At 40.5% G+C, this 20,660-nt stretch overlaps 2 protein-coding genes and 2 pseudogenes across 2 annotated transcripts; all 4 read right to left on the bottom strand.

Annotated features, from left to right (window-relative positions):
• Nucleotides 1-3,205: 3,205 nt before the first annotated feature.
• On the bottom strand, nucleotides 3,206-4,159 carry LOC123753006 (pre-mRNA-splicing factor 38A pseudogene; annotated as a pseudogene).
• A 3,042-nt stretch (nucleotides 4,160-7,201) lies between these two features.
• On the bottom strand, nucleotides 7,202-8,217 carry LOC138361562 (pre-mRNA-splicing factor 38-like). The gene is made up of 2 exons (XM_069320831.1): nucleotides 7,449-8,217; nucleotides 7,202-7,239 (listed from the first exon to the last, which is right to left on the bottom strand). The coding sequence occupies exons 1-2, from the start codon at nucleotides 8,215-8,217 to the stop codon at nucleotides 7,202-7,204; spliced, it is 807 nt and encodes a 268-aa protein (XP_069176932.1).
• A 3,048-nt stretch (nucleotides 8,218-11,265) lies between these two features.
• LOC138361561 (pre-mRNA-splicing factor 38-like) lies at nucleotides 11,266-12,281 on the bottom strand. Its single transcript, XM_069320830.1, has 2 exons — nucleotides 11,513-12,281; nucleotides 11,266-11,303 (listed from the first exon to the last, which is right to left on the bottom strand). The coding sequence occupies exons 1-2, from the start codon at nucleotides 12,279-12,281 to the stop codon at nucleotides 11,266-11,268; spliced, it is 807 nt and encodes a 268-aa protein (XP_069176931.1).
• Nucleotides 12,282-15,328: 3,047 nt separating this feature from the next.
• LOC123747923 (pre-mRNA-splicing factor 38A pseudogene) lies at nucleotides 15,329-20,412 on the bottom strand (annotated as a pseudogene).
• Between the last annotated feature and the right edge of the window lie 248 nt (nucleotides 20,413-20,660).

Below are 20,660 nucleotides of genomic sequence, written 5' to 3'. Positions count from 1 at the left end.
ATTTATAGTTAGTATTTTTGGTGAATTAATTGATTTGTTTTAATTTTTTATTGACTTAAACTTATTGACTTATTGACTTATAAACTTATTATTGACTTGACTTATTGGTAGAACGATTTGGGGAGTTGGGGGGGGGGGAGAGGGGGAGGGGGGGTTGTGTGTGTAATGGATTGTCGAGATCGTGGTTGGTTAGTATTTATCTAGTTGTGTTCACCTAGTTGTGCTTGCGAGGGTTGAGCTCTACTCTTTCGGCCCGCCTCTCAACTGTCAATCAATCAATTATTACTAACTAATAAAAAACATTCCACACACACACACCCAGGAAGCAGCCCGTAACAGCTGTCTAACGCCCAGGTACATATTTACTGCTAGGGAACAGGGGCATCAGAATGATAGAAACTCTGCTGATTTCCGTTTGTTCCATCACCGTGGGATCGAATGAGCTACGATTACGAGTCGAGAGCGACGTCCACTCAGCTATAAAGCCCCCTAGTTTGTGTATTGGTGCAACAGATAATTTGGGAGAGGTTAAGGGAAAGGAATGATGTTTGGTGGCTTTGAAAGCTTTGGATGGGAGGGGGGTTGGCAGTTATGAATTAAAATTGTTAATTATTTAAGATAGGATATATATGCAAAAGACGTTGCGAGATATAGTAAGAAAAGTGTTTCTGACTGAGGTTAGGTGCTGTGTGATTGATTTGTATGTTAGAAAAAAGAACACTTATAAGAAACTTAGATGATCTTTTGAAATGTTCCTTAGCAAATAGTTGCAAATTATTGTGTAAAAGGGCTATGGTTACGCTACCCTAAACAAACACACTTGAGCACAATTAGTCCACGGGATTCAGAGAGAGTGAGAGTGAACAGCAAAATAGTAACAAAAAATATGACAATGAGGAGAAACTATGTCATTCAAACGTTAACCATATAAATTACAGTAACACTAACCGAGCGTCCACATACATATTCCAATCAATTTACATAAATAAACATTCACCAATATATTCCTTTAAAATGGACACACGCAGATAGTTGCAGTACACATGTCAGTTCAATTACTGGTACACATAAACACTCATAGCTGGACGTGTCTGTCCATCTTGACAATAGTAGACATGTAACAAAAAATGTGACAATAATGGGAAACTATGTCATTCAAACGTATAAATGTTAACCATATAAATTACAGTAACACTAATCGCGCGCACACGTACATATGTCAATCAATTTACATAAATACACATTCACTAATGTGTACCTTTAAAATGGACACATACAGATAATTACCGTACACATGTCACTTCAATTACAGATACACATACACACACATAGCTTCAAGTGTCTGTCGGTCTTGACAATAGTACAAATGGATACGCACACAAAACAGTCATTATCAATTAATGTGTGTGTGTGTGTGTGTGTGTGTATTTATTTTCTCCTTGTATTTACTATATGTATCTGCAGAATCGAGCTATTAGCTCTTGGACCCCGTCTATCAAATATATGTATTTTTCCTTTTTTTATATCTACTACATCTATTTCTCTCTAACACACACACATACACTCACACACACACACACACACACACACACACACACACACACACACACACACACACAAACTGGAGACCTACCGTCTAAACGGAGAGAGTTCGTTGGTTATAATCCTAATGGTCCCATATCGAATCTCAGCTGATGCAATAGCAAATCGACAGATATTCTTTAAGCTCTTTCAGTTTAGTATCATCATAGTACTGGTTGTGTCTGACCTGTTTACCAGTACTTCTTTTTGTTTGGCGTGACTCACTATTTTTGATGGCCTCATAGGTATTATTTATGAGGTCATCATAAAACTGTTGTACATTCTCAGGCCCATAATTGTTATACCAATGTTCTATGCTGTCTATAAAGAATTTTTCTTGCTCTTTCCTTACTGTTAGCCTGCGTCTACTCAGCTTAAATTCTTACTAATCATAACTCCCAGATCCCTTTCGCAATCTCAACGCCATCTAGCTCGTATCTTGTAACTCTATCATCATTACCTAACCTCAGAACTTTACATTTATCAGCATTAAACTGCATCTGCTAATCCTTTGACCGTTTCAAAACCCTATCTAGATCAACTTGAAGTGATAGTAAGTCTTCTTCCGAATTAATTTCCCTACCGATTTTCGTATCATCGGCAAATTTGCGAATGTTGCTACTCAAACCTGAATCTAAATCATTTATATATATATTAAACAACAGAGGTCCCAGGACCAACCCGTCCTCGACTCAAGTCCATTACATTCAGCGGTCAACCCCACAGACGCATTCATAAATTTTAACATGCTGTTCGTTCAAAACGGGCTAACCATCCAGTGTGATGGGGAATTTTTAGCATCACGTAACTAGCTTTTTGACACTGTACTCCCCCTTCATGTAGTCTAGGGTAGCTGCACAAATGCAGATGTACCTAATGTATTAATAAAAAAAAGGAATACCTCCATACACCTATTCTTGTAATGGTAGTGCTTACATATTTGCACTTTAACATACACATCAAAAGTACACGCACACACACAGACCAGCACAACCCCACACATGCACAAAACCACCCACATACATTAAGCATTTTTACTTAATTTAAAATAGAAACGTTTAAAAACATTAGTTATACGTTTGCACCAAAGGTCCATGAATTGAGTGACTGAAATTAACGTATTTTATATGTTAAAAACGACTTTATATAAATACCTTATATAAATGTCACCATTCTGCGACCAACGTCAAAAACATCAAAAAACACATTTAAGATGGTTTTCACATTTTTCATCCAGATGAAGACGCTAATCACAGCTACTCTCCAAGCACCAGGCGCTAAGATATTTAAATATTTTATTTGTACTTGAATAAAGGTACATATTATTCTTTGGGATGGTAAATAATGAGATGTTAATAATAGCATTCATTTATTACAACAGTGTTTATTAATACATAGTTCTTATAAGACAGAAACGTGAATACAGGTCTTCAAATACATACAAGAGTCCAAAGAAGGCTTCGTGTATAATTATATATATAATGATAACACAGGAAGCTTGAGGTTCATATCATGAGGCGGCAGTCAAGTGTGAGGTCAACTCATGAGAGGGCAGTGAGATATTAGTGAGGTTGCAGGTCAAATGGAGCACTGTCAGCTCCTACCACATCCTCAAAAAGGTATCTCATTTACTACGTCCACTGCGATATTGTTTTCCTTTGCGTTCACAACGATTCCAATCCCTTCCTCTCTCTCTATTTGATTCTCTTTCTCCACGATTTTTTCGGTGATGGGGACGATGGGCTGGAGATCCTCGTCGCTGACGTTGTTCTGATCTGCTGCGATGTCTCTTTCTCGACCTTTCCTTGCCTCTTTCATGATCTGTCTTCTGTGAGTGACTTCTGCGAAGCTTTTCTCTTTCTCTGTCACATGGAAGGCCTCGGTGTGGGGAGCTAGAGTGGCCTCTGCCATCCTGGTCGTCACAGAGTGTTGTTCGGAATGGCTGTACTGGATCATTTCTTGGTCTTGGTGGAGGAAAGATGTCCTCCTCATCACTTTCCCTCTCGTGGTTGTCCAAATCATCATTTAATACGGATACTCGACCTTTAAGCTCGTTGTTGGCTTCAGGAATCGGTCTCTTTTGGATCCTCGGTAAAATTATATCACATGAACATTCATCTCTTAATAAACAATCAATATATTCATCCATGTGAGTAAACTGGAACTGGCCGGAACGGTCAATAACGCGTAGTTTCCTAAAGTCATTAAGGAGAGGTTCCAGGAACTTGTAACAATTCAGTGATCCACATACAAGTCTCAAGTAAAATGCCCCCAAAGCACGAGCATACTTAAAATCCTCTTGTGTGATGAATTCTATAATTATGTCAGTCTCAGGTTGGATCTGGAGCATCTTTAGCACGAGACATAGGAATGGCGTGGGTATGCTGTTGGCTCCGTGAACACCACCAATACACCTGAGGGCTATTGCTTTGTCGACTAGTAATTCCGCCGAGAGGGCAAAGCATTCTTCTTTCCAGTATCTAGAGTCGTATATCCTAGTTCTTATAATTTTCTCAACTAAATACTGGGGGTTTGTGCCGTGAGTGGCCCGGGCTTCCCTGATCGTGCGGTTGGCCATGTCGCCTACTGATTACAGAGGCCATGTTTAGATTGATTGATGAGAGAGAGAGAAGATTAAGCCACCCAAAAGGTGGCACGGGCATGAATAGCCCGTAAGTGGTGGCCCTTTTGAACCATTTCCAGTATCAATAGATGATACTGGAGATCTGTGGAGGTGCGACTGCACCCTGCGTGACGGGAGATGTCTCCCAGACCAAGTGGTGACCAGATGGTGTGCCATGTTTAGGATGGAGGCGTATTTATTAGTGTCCTAGAGAAGAGGGTAGGAGTCAGGTGTCAGTGAGGGATAGAAGACGGGTGGGGAGGAGAAGCAAGATTATGAGAGCATATGAATATAAAAACAAAGATAACTGCAGAAGGCCTATTGGCCCGTACGAGGCAGCTCCTATTTATAACCACCCAATCCCACTCATAAACATGTCCAACCCGCGCTTGAAACAATCGAGGGACACCACCTCCACCACGTTATGCGGTAATTGGTTCCACAAATCAACAACCCTGTTACTGAACCAGTATTTACCCAAGTCTTTCCTAAATCTAAATTTATCCAATTTATACCCATTGTTTCGTGTTCCGTCTTGTGTTGATACTTTTAATACCCTATTATTACCCCGTTTGTTGTGTCCATCAATCCACTTGTAAACATAAGAACATAGAACAAAGGCAACTGCAGAAGGCCTATTGGCCCATACGAGACAGCTCCTATTTATAACCACCCAATCCCACTCATATACATGTCCAACCCATGCTTGAAACAATCGAGAGACCCCACCTCCACAATGTTACGTGGCAATTGGTTCCACAAATCAACAACCCTGTTACAGAACCCGTATTTACCCAAGTCTTTCCTAAATACAGATTTTTAAAAGTTTCCCAAAAACGTATGCAACAAAATGAAGTGTATCATTATTTATAAAATCAATAAATCTACGTAGATAAGAATAATGACGTAAGTTTTTAGAGGCGTAAACTCTACATATAGTGTGCAAGTTTCATGTAAATTGAATAATAAATAAAGGCTGTGAAACCAGATCTAGTTGTTAAAGTTGGAGTTGCATAGCGCGCGCGACAAGTTACTCTACTCGCGGTCACTCGTGACAATGCGTGATTTACGCATTTGCGGCCAGCTCGTACCTTCTATGGAGAGCTCGCATGCATCTAGCTTTCAATGCTTGTGTCTTGTTCGTTTGGTAAGTCATATTGCAGTACAAATAACAATAATAGCATGAGTTCTGGGAGATATTGTGAGAGCGCGTCAGCGATAGAACCACTCCCCACGAGAGACATACAGTCACTGAGGGCCTGAGCCACGTACCACCCTCTCTCTCACACAATACTGTTGCCAATGAGTGAGTTTATATTCATTTTATGCATAACATGTTATTTTCAACGCTATTACGAAAAATAAGACTTCTACAACGTAAGATACAATACCCCGCGGCGCACTCACGCCGCGAGGACCAGATTCACGAAAGTTGCAGCGGGAAATTTGACTCTACGTTATTTTTCAAGATATCATTAAACGGTTTGGACCACAGTGTTGCCAGAACGTTGTAGTATTTTTCGTAATTTTTCGTAAATATTCCATTTTTCTTCAGGTTTTCGGTTACCATGGCTCCTTAAGCTCTTTCAGTTTAGCATCATCATAGTACTGGTTGTGTCTGACCTGTTTACTAGTACTTCTTTTTGTTTGGCGTGACTCACTATTTTTGATGGCCTCATAGGTATTATTTATGAGGTCATCATAAAACTGTTGTACATTCTCAGGCCCATAATTGTTATACCAATGTTCTATGCTGTCTATAAAGAATTTTTCTTGCTCTTTCCTTACTGTTAGCCTGCGTCTACTCAGCTTAAATTCTTACTAATCATAACTCCCAGATCCCTTTCGCAATCTCAACACCATCTAGCTCGTATCTTGTAACTCTATCATCATTACCTAACCTCAGAACTTTACATTTATCAGCATTAACTGCATCTGCCAATCCTTTGACCATTTCAAAACCCTATCTAGATCAACTTGAAGTGATAGTAAGACTTGTTCCGAATTAATTTCCCTACCGATTTTCGTATCATCGGCAAATTTGCAAATGTTGCTACTCAAACCTGAATCTAAATTATTTATATATATATTAAACAACAGAGGTCCCAGGACCAACCCGTCCTCGACTCAAGTCCATTACATTCAGCGGTCAACCCCACAGACGCATTCATAAATTTTAACATGCTGTTCATTCAAAACGGGCTAACCATCCAGTGTGATGGGGAATTTTTAGCATCACGTAACTAGCTTTTTGACACTGTACTCCCCCTTCATGTAGTCTAGGGTAGCTGCACAAATGCAGATGTACCTAATGTATTAATAAAAAAAAGGAATACCTCCATACACCTATTCTTGTAATGGTAGTGCTTACATATTTGCACTTTAACATACACATCAAAAGTACACGCACACACACAGACCAGCACAACCCCACACATGCACAAAACCACCCACATACATTAAGCATTTTTACTTAATTTAAAATAGAAACGTTTAAAAACATTAGTTATACGTTTGCACCAAAGGTCCATGAATTGAGTGACTGAAATTAACGTATTTTATATGTTAAAAACGACTTTATATAAATACCTTATATAAATGTCACCTTTCTGCGACCAACGTCAAAAACATCAAAAAACACATTTAAGATGGTTTTCACATTTTTCATCCAGATGAAGACCCTAATCACAGCTACTCTCCAAGCACCAGGCGCTAAGATATTTAAATATTTTATTTGTACTTGAATAAAGGTACATATTATTCTTTGGGATGGTAAATAATGAGATGAAAATAATAGCATTCATTTATTACAACAGTGTTTATTAATACATAGTTCTTATAAGACAGAAACGTGAATACAGGTCTTCAAATACATACAAGAGTCCAAAGAAGGCTTCGTGTATAATTATATATATAATGACAACACAGGAAGCTTGAGGTTCATATCATGAGGCGGCAGTCAAGTGTGAGGTCAACTCATGAGAGGGCAGTGAGATATTAGTGAGGTTGCAGGTCAAATGGAGCACTGTCAGCTCCTACCACATCCTCATAAAGGTATCTCATTTACTACGTCCACTGCGATATTGTTTTCCTTTGCGTTCACAACGATTCCAATCCCTTCCTCTCTCTCTATTTGATTCTCTTTCTCCACGATTTTTTCGGTGATGAGGACGATGGGCTGGAGATCCTCGTCGCTGACGTTGTTCTGATCTGCTGCGATGTCTCTTTCTCGACCTTTCCTTGCCTCTTTCATGATCTGTCTTCTGTGAGTGACTTCTGCGAAGCTTTTCTCTTTCTCTGTCACATGGAAGGCCTCGGTGTGGGGAGCTAGAGTGGCCTCTGCCATCCTGGTCGTCACAGAGTGTTGTTCGGGATGGCTCTACTGGATCATTTCTTGGTCTTGGTGGAGGAAAGATGTCCTCCTCATCACTTTCCCTCTCGTGGTTGTCCAAATCATCATTTAATACGGATACTCGACCTTTAAGCTCGTTGTTGGCTTCATGAATCGGTCTCTTTTGGATCCTCGGTAAAATTATATCACATGAACATTCATCTCTTAATAAACAATCAATATATTCATCCATGTGAGTAAACTGGAACTGGCCGGAACGGTCAATAACGCGTAGTTTCCTAAAGTCATTAAGGAGAGGTTCCAGGTACTTGTAACAATTCAGTGATCCACATACAAGTCTCAAGTAAAATGCCCCCAAAGCACGAGCATACTTAAAATCCTCTTGTGTGATGAATTCTATAATTATGTCAGTCTCAGGTTGGATCTGGAGCATCTTTAGCACGAGACATTGGAATGGCGTGGGTATGCTGTTGGCTCCGTGAACACCACCAATACACCTGAGGGCTATTGCTTTGTCGACTAGTAATTCCGCCGAGAGGGCAAAGCATTCTTCTTTCCAGTATCTAGAGTCGTATATCCTAGTTCTTATAATTTTCTCAACTAAATACTGGGGGTTTGTGCCGTGAGTGGCCCGGGCTTCCCTGATCGTGCGGTTGGCCATTTCGCCTACTGATTACAGAGGCCATGTTTAGATTGATTGATGAGAGAGAGAGAGAGAGAGAAGATTAAGCCACCCAAAAGGTGGCACGGGCATGTATAGCCCGTAAGTGGTGGCCCTTTTGAGCCATTTCCAGTATCAATAGATGATACTGGAGATCTGTGGAGGTGCGACTGCACCCTGCGTGACGGGAGATGTCTCCCGGACCAAGTGGTGACCAGATGGTGTGCCATGTTTAGGATGGAGGCGTATTTATTAGTGTCCTAGAGAAGAGGGTAGGAGTCAGGTGTCAGTGAGGGATAGAAGACGGGTGGGGAGGAGCAAGATTATGAGAGCATATGAATATAAAAACAAAGATAACTGCAGAAGGCCTATTGGCCCGTACGAGGCAGCTCCTATTTATAACCACCCAATCCCACTCATAAACATGTCCAACCCGCGCTTGAAACAATCGAGGGACACCACCTCCACCACGTTATGCGGTAATTGGTTCCACAAATCAACAACCCTGTTACTGAACCAGTATTTACCCAAGTCTTTCCTAAATCTAAATTTATCCAATTTATACCCATTGTTTCGTGTTCTGTCTTGTGTTGATACTTTTAATACCCTATTATTATCCCGTTTGTTGTGTCCATCAATCCACTTGTAAACATAAGAACATAGAACAAAGGCAACTGCAGAAGGCCTATTGGCCCATACGAGACAGCTCCTATTTATAACCATCCAATCCCACTCATATACATGTCCAACCCATGCTTGAAACAATCGAGAGACCCCACCTCCACAATGTTACGTGGCAATTGGTTCCACAAATCAACAACCCTGTTACTGAACCAGTATTTACCCAAGTCTTTCCTAAATACAGATTTTTAAAAGTTTCCCAAAAACGTATGCAACAAACTGAAGTGTATCATTATTTATAAAATCAATAAATCTACGTAGATAAGAATAATGACGTAAGTTTTTAGAGGCGTAAACTCTACATATAGTGTGCAAGTTTCATGTAAATTGAATAATAAATAAAGGCTGTGAAACCAGATCTAGTTGTAAAAGTTGGAGTTGCGTAGCGCGCGCGACAAGTTACTCTACTCGCGGTCACTCGTGACAATGCGTGATTTACGCATTTGCGGCCAGCTCGTACCTTCTATGGAGAGCTCGCATGCATCTAGCTTTCAATGCTTGTCTCTTGTTCGTTTGGTAAGTCATATTGCAGTACAAATAACAATAATAGCATAAGTTCTGGGAGATATTGTGAGAGCGCGTCAGCGATAGAACCACTCCCCACGAGAGACATACAGTCACTGAGGGCCTGAGCCACGTACCACCCTCTCTCTCACACAATACTGTTGCCAATGAGTGAGTTTATATTCATTTTATGCATAACATGTTATTTTCAACGCTATTACGAAAAATAAGACTTCTACAACGTAAGATACAATACCCCGCGGCGCACTCACGCCGCGAGGACCAGATTCACGAAAGTTGCAGCGGGAAATTTGACTCTACGTTATTTTTCAAGATATCATTAAACGGTGTGGACCACAGTGTTGCCAGAACGTTGTAGTATTTTTCGTAATTTTTCGTAAATATTCCATTTTTCTTCAGGTTTTCGGTTACCATGGCTCCTTAAGCTCTTTCAGTTTAGCATCATCATAGTACTGGTTGTGTCTGACCTGTTTACTAGTACTTCTTTTTGTTTGGCGTGACTCACTATTTTTGATGGCCTCATAGGTATTATTTATGAGGTCATCATAAAACTGTTGTACATTCTCAGGCCCATAATTGTTATACCAATGTTCTATGCTGTCTATAAAGAATTTTTCTTGCTCTTTCCTTACTGTTAGCCTGCGTCTACTCAGCTTAAATTCTTACTAATCATAACTCCCAGATCCCTTTCGCAATCTCAACACCTTCTAGCTCGTATCTTGTAACTCTATCATCATTACCTAACCTCAGAACTTTACATTTATCAGCATTAAACTGCATCTGCCAATCCTTTGACCATTTCAAAACCCTATCTAGATCAACTTGAAGTGATAGTAAGTCTTCTTCCGAATTAGTTTCCCTACCGATTTTCGTATCATCGGCAAATTTGCAAATGTTGCTACTAAAACCTGAATCTAAATCATTTATATATATATTAAACAACAGAGGTCCCAGGACCAACCCGTCCTCGACTCAAGTCCATTACATTCAGCGGTCAACCCCACAGACGCATTCATAAATTTTAACATGCTGTTCATTCAAAACGGGCTAACCATCCAGTGTGATGGGGAATTTTTAGCATCACGTAACTAGCTTTTTGACACTGTACTCCCCCTTCATGTAGTCTAGGGTAGCTGCACAAATGAAGATGTACCTAATGTATTAATAAAAAAAGGAATACCTCCATACACCTATTCTTGTAATGGTAGTGCTTACATATTTGCACTTTAACATACACATCAAAAGTACACGCACACACACAGACCAGCACAACCCCACACATGCACAAAACCACCCACATACATTAAGCATTTTTACTTAATTTAAAATAGAAACGTTTAAAAACATTAGTTATACGTTTGCACCAAAGGTCCATGAATTGAGTGACTGAAATTAACGTATTTTATATGTTAAAAACGACTTTATATAAATACCTTATATAAATGTCACCTTTCTGCGACCAACGTCAAAAACATCAAAAAACACATTTAAGATGGTTTTCACATTTTTCATCCAGATGAAGACCCTAATCACAGCTACTCTCCAAGCACCAGGCGCTAAGATATTTAAATATTTTATTTGTACTTGAATAAAGGTACATATTATTCTTTGGGATGGTAAATAATGAGATGAAAATAATAGCATTCATTTATTACAACAGTGTTTATTAATACATAGTTCTTATAAGACAAGAAACGTGAATACAGGTCTTCAAATACATACAAGAGTCCAAAGAAGGCTTCGTGTATAATTATATATATAATGATAACACAGGAAGCTTGAGGTTCATATCATGAGGCGGCAGTCAAGTGTGAGGTCAACTCATGAGAGGGCAGTGAGATATTAGTGAGGTTGCAGGTCAAATGGAGCACTGTCAGCTCCTACCACATCCTCAAAAAGGTATCTCATTTACTACGTCCACTGCGATATTGTTTTCCTTTGCGTTCACAACGATTCCAATCCCTTCCTCTCTCTCTATTTGATTCTCTTTCTCCACGATTTTTTCGGTGATGAGGACGATGGGCTGGAGATCCTCGTCGCTGACGTTGTTCTGATCTGCTGTGATGTCTCTTTCTCGACCTTTCCTTGCCTCTTTCATGATCTGTCTTCTGTGAGTGACTTCTGCGAAGCTTTTCTCTTTCTCTGTCACATGGAAGGCCTCGGTGTGGGGAGCTAGAGTGGCCTCTGCCATCCTGGTCGTCACAGAGTGTTGTTCGGGATGGCTCTACTGGATCATTTCTTGGTCTTGGTGGAGGAAAGATGTCCTCCTCATCACTTTCCCTCTCGTGGTTGTCCAAATCATCATTTAATACGGATACTCGACCTTTAAGCTCGTTGTTGGCTTCATGAATCGGTCTCTTTTGGATCCTCGGTAAAATTATATCACATGAACATTCATCTCTTAATAAACAATCAATATATTCATCCATGTGAGTAAACTGGAACTGGCCGGAACGGTCAATAACGCGTAGTTTCCTAAAGTCATTAAGGAGAGGTTCCAGGTACTTGTAACAATTCAGTGATCCACATACAAGTCTCAAGTAAAATGCCCCCAAAGCACGAGCATACTTAAAATCCTCTTGTGTGATGAATTCTATAATTATGTCAGTCTCAGGTTGGATCTGGAGCATCTTTAGCACGAGACATAGGAATGGCGTGGGTATGCTGTTGGCTCCGTGAACACCACCAATACACCTGAGGGCTATTGCTTTGTCGACTAGTAATTCCGCCGAGAGGGCAAAGCATTCTTCTTTCCAGTATCTAGAGTCGTATATCCTAGTTCTTATAATTTTCTCAACTAAATACTGGGGGTTTGTGCCGTGAGTGGCCCGGGCTTCCCTGATCGTGCGGTTGGCCATTTCGCCTACTGATTACAGAGGCCATGTTTAGATTGATTGATGAGAGAGAGAGAGAGAGAGAAGATTAAGCCACCCAAAAGGTGGCACGGGCATGAATAGCCCGTAAGTGGTGGCCCTTTTGAGCCATTTCCAGTATCAATAGATGATACTGGAGATCTGTGGAGGTGCGACTGCACCCTGCGTGACGGGAGATGTCTCCCGGACCAAGTGGTGACCAGATGGTGTGCCATGTTTAGGATGGAGGCGTATTTATTAGTGTCCTAGAGAAGAGGGTAGGAGTCAGGTGTCAGTGAGGGATAGAAGACGGGTGGGGAGGAGCAAGATTATGAGAGCATATGAATATAAAAACAAAGATAACTGCAGAAGGCCTATTGGCCCGTACGAGGCAGCTCCTATTTATAACCACCCAATCCCACTCATAAACATGTCCAACCCACGCTTGAAACAATCGAGGGACACCACCTCCACCACGTTATGCGGTAATTGGTTCCACAAATCAACAACCCTGTTACTGAACCAGTATTTACCCAAGTCTTTCCTAAATCTAAATTTATCCAATTTATACCCATTGTTTCGTGTTCTGTCTTGTGTTGATACTTTTAATACCCTATTATTATCCCGTTTGTTGTGTCCATCAATCCACTTGTAAACATAAGAACATAGAACAAAGGCAACTGCAGAAGGCCTATTGGCCCATACGAGACAGCTCCTATTTATAACCATCCAATCCCACTCATATACATGTCCAACCCATGCTTGAAACAATCGAGAGACCCCACCTCCACAATGTTACGTGGCAATTGGTTCCACAAATCAACAACCCTGTTACTGAACCAGTATTTACCCAAGTCTTTCCTAAATACAGATTTTTAAAAGTTTCCCAAAAACGTATGCAACAAAATGAAGTGTATCATTATTTATAAAATCAATAAATCTACGTAGATAAGAATAATGACGTAAGTTTTTAGAGGCGTAAACTCTACATATAGTGTGCAAGTTTCATGTAAATTGAATAATAAATAAAGGCTGTGAAACCAGATCTAGTTGTAAAAGTTGGAGTTGCGTAGCGCGCGCGACAAGTTACTCTACTCGCGGTCACTCGTGACAATGCGTGATTTACGCATTTGCGGCCAGCTCGTACCTTCTATGGAGAGCTCGCATGCATCTAGCTTTCAATGCTTGTCTCTTGTTCGTTTGGTAAGTCATATTGCAGTACAAATAACAATAATAGCATGAGTTCTGGGAGATATTGTGAGAGCGCGTCAGCGATAGAACCACTCCCCACGAGAGACATACAGTCACTGAGGGCCTGAGCCACGTACCACCCTCTCTCTCACACAATACTGTTGCCAATGAGTGAGTTTATATTCATTTTATGCATAACATGTTATTTTCAACGCTATTACGAAAAATAAGACTTCTACAACGTAAGATACAATACCCCGCGGCGCACTCACGCCGCGAGGACCAGATTCACGAAAGTTGCAGCGGGAAATTTGACTCTACGTTATTTTTCAAGATATCATTAAACGGTTTGGACCAGAGTGTTGCCAGAACGTTGTAGTATTTTTCGTAATTTTTCGTAAATATTCCATTTTTCTTCAGGTTTTCGGTTACCATGGCTCCTTAAGCTCTTTCAGTTTAGCATCATCATAGTACTGGTTGTGTCTGACCTGTTTACTAGTACTTCTTTTTGTTTGGCGTGACTCACTATTTTTGATGGCCTCATAGGTATTATTTATGAGGTCATCATAAAACTGTTGTACATTCTCAGGCCCATAATTGTTATACCAATGTTCTATGCTGTCTATAAAGAATTTTTCTTGCTCTTTCCTTACTGTTAGCCTGCGTCTACTCAGCTTAAATTCTTACTAATCATAACTCCCAGATCCCTTTCGCAATCTCAACACCATCTAGCTCGTATCTTGTAACTCTATCATCATTACCTAACCTCAGAACTTTACATTTATCAGCATTAAACTGCATCTGCCAATCCTTTGACCATTTCAAACCCTATCTAGATCAACTTGAAGTGATAGTAAGTCTTCTTCCGAATTAATTTCCCTACCGATTTTCGTATCATCGGCAAATTTGCAAATGTTGCTACTCAAACCTGAATCTAAATCATTTATATATATATTAAACAACAGAGGTCCCAGGACCAACCCGTCCTCGACTCAAGTCCATTACATTCAGCGGTCAACCCCACAGACGCATTCATAAATTTTAACATGCTGTTCATTCAAAACGGGCTAACCATCCAGTGTGATGGGGAATTTTTAGCATCATGTAACTAGCTTTTTGACACTGTACTCCCCCTTCATGTAGTCTAGGGTAGCTGCACAAATGCAGATGTACCTAATGTATTAATAAAAAAAAGGAATACCTCCATACACCTATTCTTGTAATGGTAGTGCTTACATATTTGCACTTTAACATACACATCAAAAGTACACGCACACACACAGACCAGCACAACCCCACACATGCACAAAACCACCCACATACATTAAGCATTTTTACTTAATTTAAAATAGAAACGTTTAAAAACATTAGTTATACGTTTGCACCAAAGGTCCATGAATTGAGTGACTGAAATTAACGTATTTTAAATGTTAAAAACGACTTTATATAAATACCTTATATAAATGTCACCTTTCTGCGACCAACGTCAAAAACATCAAAAAACACATTTAAGATGGTTTTCACATTTTTCATCCAGATGAAGACCCTAATCACAGCTACTCTCCAAGCACCAGGCGCTAAGATATTTAAATATTTTATTTGTACTTGAATAAAGGTACATATTATTCTTTGGGATGGTAAATAATGAGATGTAAATAATAGCATTCATTTATTACAACAGTGTTTATTAATACATAGTTCTTATAAGACAGAAACGTGAATACAGGTCTTCAAATACATACAAGAGTCCAAAGAAGGCTTCGTGTATAATTATATATATAATGATAACACAGGAAGCTTGAGGTTCATATCATGAGGCGGCAGTCAAGTGTGAGGTCAACTCATGAGAGGGCAGTGAGATATTAGTGAGGTTGCAGGTCAAATGGAGCACTGTCAGCTCCTACCACATCCTCAAAAAGGTATCTCATTTACTACGTCCACTGCGATATTGTTTTCCTTTGCGTTCACAACGATTCCAATCCCTTCCTCTCTCTCTATTTGATTCTCTTTCTCCACGATTTTTTCGGTGATGAGGACGATGGGCTGGAGATCCTCGTCGCTGACGTTGTTCTGATCTGCTGCGATGTCTCTTTCTCGACCTTTCCTTGCCTCTTTCATGATCTGTCTTCTGTGAGTGACTTCTGCGAAGCTTTTCTCTTTCTCTGTCACATGGAAGGCCTCGGTGTGGGGAGCTAGAGTGGCCTCTGCCATCCTGGTCGTCACAGAGTGTTGTTCGGGATGGCTCTACTGGATCATTTCTTGGTCTTGGTGGAGGAAAGATGTCCTCCTCATCACTTTCCCTCTCGTGGTTGTCCAAATCATCATTTAATACGGATACTCGACCTTTAAGCTCGTTGTTGGCTTCATGAATCGGTCTCTTTTGGATCCTCGGTAAAATTATATCACATGAACATTCATCTCTTAATAAACAATCAATATATTCATCCATGTGAGTAAACTGGAACTGGCCGGAACGGTCAATAACGCGTAGTTTCCTAAAGTCATTAAGGAGAGGTTCCAGGTACTTGTAACAATTCAGTGATCCACATACAAGTCTCAAGTAAAATGCCCCCAAAGCACGAGCATACTTAAAATCCTCTTGTGTGATGAATTCTATAATTATGTCAGTCTCAGGTTGGATCTGGAGTGGAGCATCTTTAGCACGAGACATAGGAATGGCGTGGGTATGCTGTTGGCTCCGTGAACACCACCAATACTCCTGAGGGCTATTGCTTTGTCGACTAGTAATTCCGCCGAGAGGGCAAAGCATTCTTCTTTTCAGTATCTAGAGTCGTATATCCTAGTTCTTATAATTTTCTCAACTAAATACTGGGGGTTTGTGCCGTGAGTGGCCCGGGCTTCCCTGATCGTGCGGTTGGCCATTTCGCCTACTGATTACAGAGGCCATGTTTAGATTGATTGATGAGAGAGAGAGAGAAGATTAAGCCACCCAAAAGGTGGCACGGGCATGAATAGCCCGTAAGTGGTGGCCCTTTTGAGCCATTTCCAGTATCAATAGATGATACTGGAGATCTGTGGAGGTGCGACTGCACCCTGCGTGACGGGAGATGTCTCCCGGACCAAGTGGTGACCAGATGGTGTGCCATGTTTAGGATGGAGGCGTATTTATTAGTGTCCTAGAGAAGAGGGTAGGAGTCAGGTGTCAGTGAGGGATAGAAGACGGGTGGGGAGGAGCAAGATTATGAGAGCATATGAATATAAAAACAAAGATAACTGCAGAAGGCCTATTGGCCCGTACGAGGCAGCTCCTATTTATAACCACCCAATCCCACTCATAAACATGTCCAACCCGCGCTTGAAACAATCGAGGGACACCACCTCCACCACGTTATGCGGTAATTGGTTCCACAAATCAACAACCCTGTTACTGAACCAGTATTTACCCAAGTCTTTCCTAAATCTAAATTTATCCAATTTATACCCATTGTTTCGTGTTCTGTCTTGTGTTGATACTTTTAATACCCTATTATTATCCCGTTTGTTGTGTCCATCAATCCACTTGTAAACATAAGAACATAGAACAAAGGCAACTGCAGAAGGCCTATTGGCCCATACGAGACAGCTCCTATTTATAACCATCCAATCCCACTCATATACATGTCCAACCCATGCTTGAAACAATCGAGAGACCCCACCTCCACAATGTTACGTGGCAATTGGTTCCACAAATCAACAACCCTGTTACTGAACCAGTATTTACCCAAGTCTTTCCTAAATACAGATTTTTAAAAGTTTCCCAAAAACGTATGCAACAAAATGAAGTGTATCATTATTTATAAAATCAATAAATCTACGTAGATAAGAATAATGACGTAAGTTTTTAGAGGCGTAAACTCTACATATAGTGTGCAAGTTTCATGTAAATTGAATAATAAATAAAGGCTGTGAAACCAGATCTAGTTGTAAAAGTTGGAGTTGCGTAGCGCGCGCGACAAGTTACTCTACTCGCGGTCACTCGTGACAATGCGTGATTTACGCATTTGCGGCCAGCTCGTACCTTCTATGGAGAGCTCGCATGCATCTAGCTTTCAATGCTTGTCTCTTGTTCGTTTGGTAAGTCATATTGCAGTACAAATAACAATAATAGCATGAGTTCTGGGAGATATTGTGAGAGCGCGTCAGCGATAGAACCACTCCCCACGAGAGACATACAGTCACTGAGGGCCTGAGCCACGTACCACCCTCTCTCTCACACAATACTGTTGCCAATGAGTGAGTTTATATTCATTTTATGCATAACATGTTATTTTCAACGCTATTACGAAAAATAAGACTTCTACAACGTAAGATACAATACCCCGCGGCGCACTCACGCCGCGAGGACCAGATTCACGAAAGTTGCAGCGGGAAATTTGACTCTACGTTATTTTTCAAGATATCATTAAACGGTTTGGACCACAGTGTTGCCAGAACGTTGTAGTATTTTTCGTAATTTTTCGTAAATATTCCATTTTTCTTCAGGTTTTCGGTTACCATGGCTCCTTAAGCTCTTTCAGTTTAGCATCATCATAGTACTGGTTGTGTCTGACCTGTTTACTAGTACTTCTTTTTGTTTGGCGTGACTCACTATTTTTGATGGCCTCATAGGTATTATTTATGAGGTCATCATAAAACTGTTGTACATTCTCAGGCCCATAATTGTTATACCAATGTTCTATGCTGTCTATAAAGAATTTTTCTTGCTCTTTCCTTACTGTTAGCCTGCGTCTACTCAGCTTAAATTCTTACTAATCATAACTCCCAGATCCCTTTCGCAATCTCAACACCATCTAGCTCGTATCTTGTAACTCTATCATCATTACCTAACCTCAGAACTTTACATTTATCAGCATTAAACTGCATCTGCCAATCCTTTGACCATTTCAAAACCCTATCTAGATCAACTTGAAGTGATAGTAAGTCTTCTTCCGAATTAATTTCCCTACCGATTTTCGTATCATCGGCAAATTTGCAAATGTTGCTACTCAAACCTGAATCTAAATCATTTATATATATATTAAACAACAGAGGTCCCAGGACCAACCCGTCCTCGACTCAAGTCCATTACATTCAGCGGTCAACCCCACAGACGCATTCATAAATTTTAACATGCTGTTCATTCAAAACGGGCTAACCATCCAGTGTGATGGGGAATTTTTAGCATCACGTAACTAGCTTTTTGACACTGTACTCCCCCTTCATGTAGTCTAGGGTAGCTGCACAAATGCAGATGTACCTAATGTATTAATAAAAAAAAGGAATACCTCCATACACCTATTCTTGTAATGGTAGTGCTTACATATTTGCACTTTAACATACACATCAAAAGTACACGCACACACACAGACCAGCACAACCCCACACATGCACAAAACCACCCACATACATTAAGCATTTTTACTTAATTTAAAATAGAAACGTTTAAAAACATTAGTTATACGTTTGCACCAAAGGTCCATGAATTGAGTGACTGAAATTAACGTATTTTAAATGTTAAAAACGACTTTATATAAATACCTTATATAAATGTCACCTTTCTGCGACCAACGTCAAAAACATCAAAAAACACATTTAAGAAGGTTTTCACATTTTTCATCCAGATGAAGACCCTAATCACAGCTACTCTCCAAGCACCAGGCGCTAAGATATTTAAATATTTTATTTGTACTTGAATAAAGGTACATATTATTCTTTGGGATGGTAAATAATGAGATGTAAATAATAGCATTCATTTATTACAACAGTGTTTATTAATACATAGTTCTTATAAGACAGAAACGTGAATACAGGTCTTCAAATACATACAAGAGTCCAAAGAAGGCTTCGTGTATAATTATATATATAATGATAACACAGGAAGCTTGAGGTTCATATCATGAGGCGGCAGTCAAGTGTGAGGTCAACTCATGAGAGGGCAGTGAGATATTAGTGAGGTTGCAGGTCAAATGGAGCACTGTCAGCTCCTACCACATCCTCAAAAAGGTATCTCATTTACTACGTCCACTGCGATATTGTTTTCCTTTGCGTTCACAACGATTCCAATCCCTTCCTCTCTCTCTATTTGATTCTCTTTCTCCACGATTTTTTCGGTGATGAGGACGATGGGCTGGAGATCCTCGTCGCTGACGTTGTTCTGATCTGCTGCGATGTCTCTTTCTCGACCTTTCCTTGCCTCTTTCATGATCTGTCTTCTGTGAGTGACTTCTGCGAAGCTTTTCTCTTTCTCTGTCACATGGAAGGCCTCGGTGTGGGGAGCTAGAGTGGCCTCTGCCATCCTGGTCGTCACAGAGTGTTGTTCGGGATGGCTCTACTGGATCATTTCTTGGTCTTGGTGGAGGAAAGATGTCCTCCTCATCACTTTCCCTCTCGTGGTTGTCCAAATCATCATTTAATACGGATACTCGACCTTTAAGCTCGTTGTTGGCTTCATGAATCGGTCTCTTTTGGATCCTCGGTAAAATTATATCACATGAACATTCATCTCTTAATAAACAATCAATATATTCATCCATGTGAGTAAACTGGAACTGGCCGGAACGGTCAATAACGCGTAGTTTCCTAAAGTCATTAAGGAGAGGTTCCAGGTACTTGTAACAATTCAGTGATCCACATACAAGTCTCAAGTAAAATGCCCCCAAAGCACGAGCATACTTAAAATCCTCTTGTGTGATGAATTCTATAATTATGTCAGTCTCAGGTTGGATCTGGAGTGGAGCATCTTTAGCACGAGACATAGGAATGGCGTGGGTATGCTGTTGGCTCCGTGAACACCACCAATACTCCTGAGGGCTATTGCTTTGTCGACTAGTAATTCCGCCGAGAGGGCAAAGCATTCTTCTTTCCAGTATCTAGAGTCGTATATCCTAGTTCTTATAATTTTCTCAACTAAATACTGGGGGTTTGTGCCGTGAGTGGCCCGGGCTTCCCTGATCGTGCGGTTGGCCATTTCGCCTACTGATTACAGAGGCCATGTTTAGATTGATTGATGAGAGAGAGAGAGAGAGAGAAGATTAAGCCACCCAAAAGGTGGCACGGGCATGAATAGCCCGTAAGTGGTGGCCCTTTTGAGCCATTTCCAGTATCAATAGATGATACTGGAGATCTGTGGAGGTGCGACTGCACCCTGCGTGACGGGAGATGTCTCCCGGACCAAGTGGTGACCAGATGGTGTGCCATGTTTAGGATGGAGGCGTA

This window comes from Procambarus clarkii, unplaced genomic scaffold (assembly GCF_040958095.1).
Source record: "Procambarus clarkii isolate CNS0578487 unplaced genomic scaffold, FALCON_Pclarkii_2.0 HiC_scaffold_482, whole genome shotgun sequence".
Classification (NCBI taxonomy): Eukaryota; Metazoa; Arthropoda; class Malacostraca; order Decapoda; family Cambaridae; genus Procambarus; species Procambarus clarkii.
Note: the sequence above shows the minus strand (reverse complement) of the source record. Positions and strands in the feature narration are given on the sequence as shown.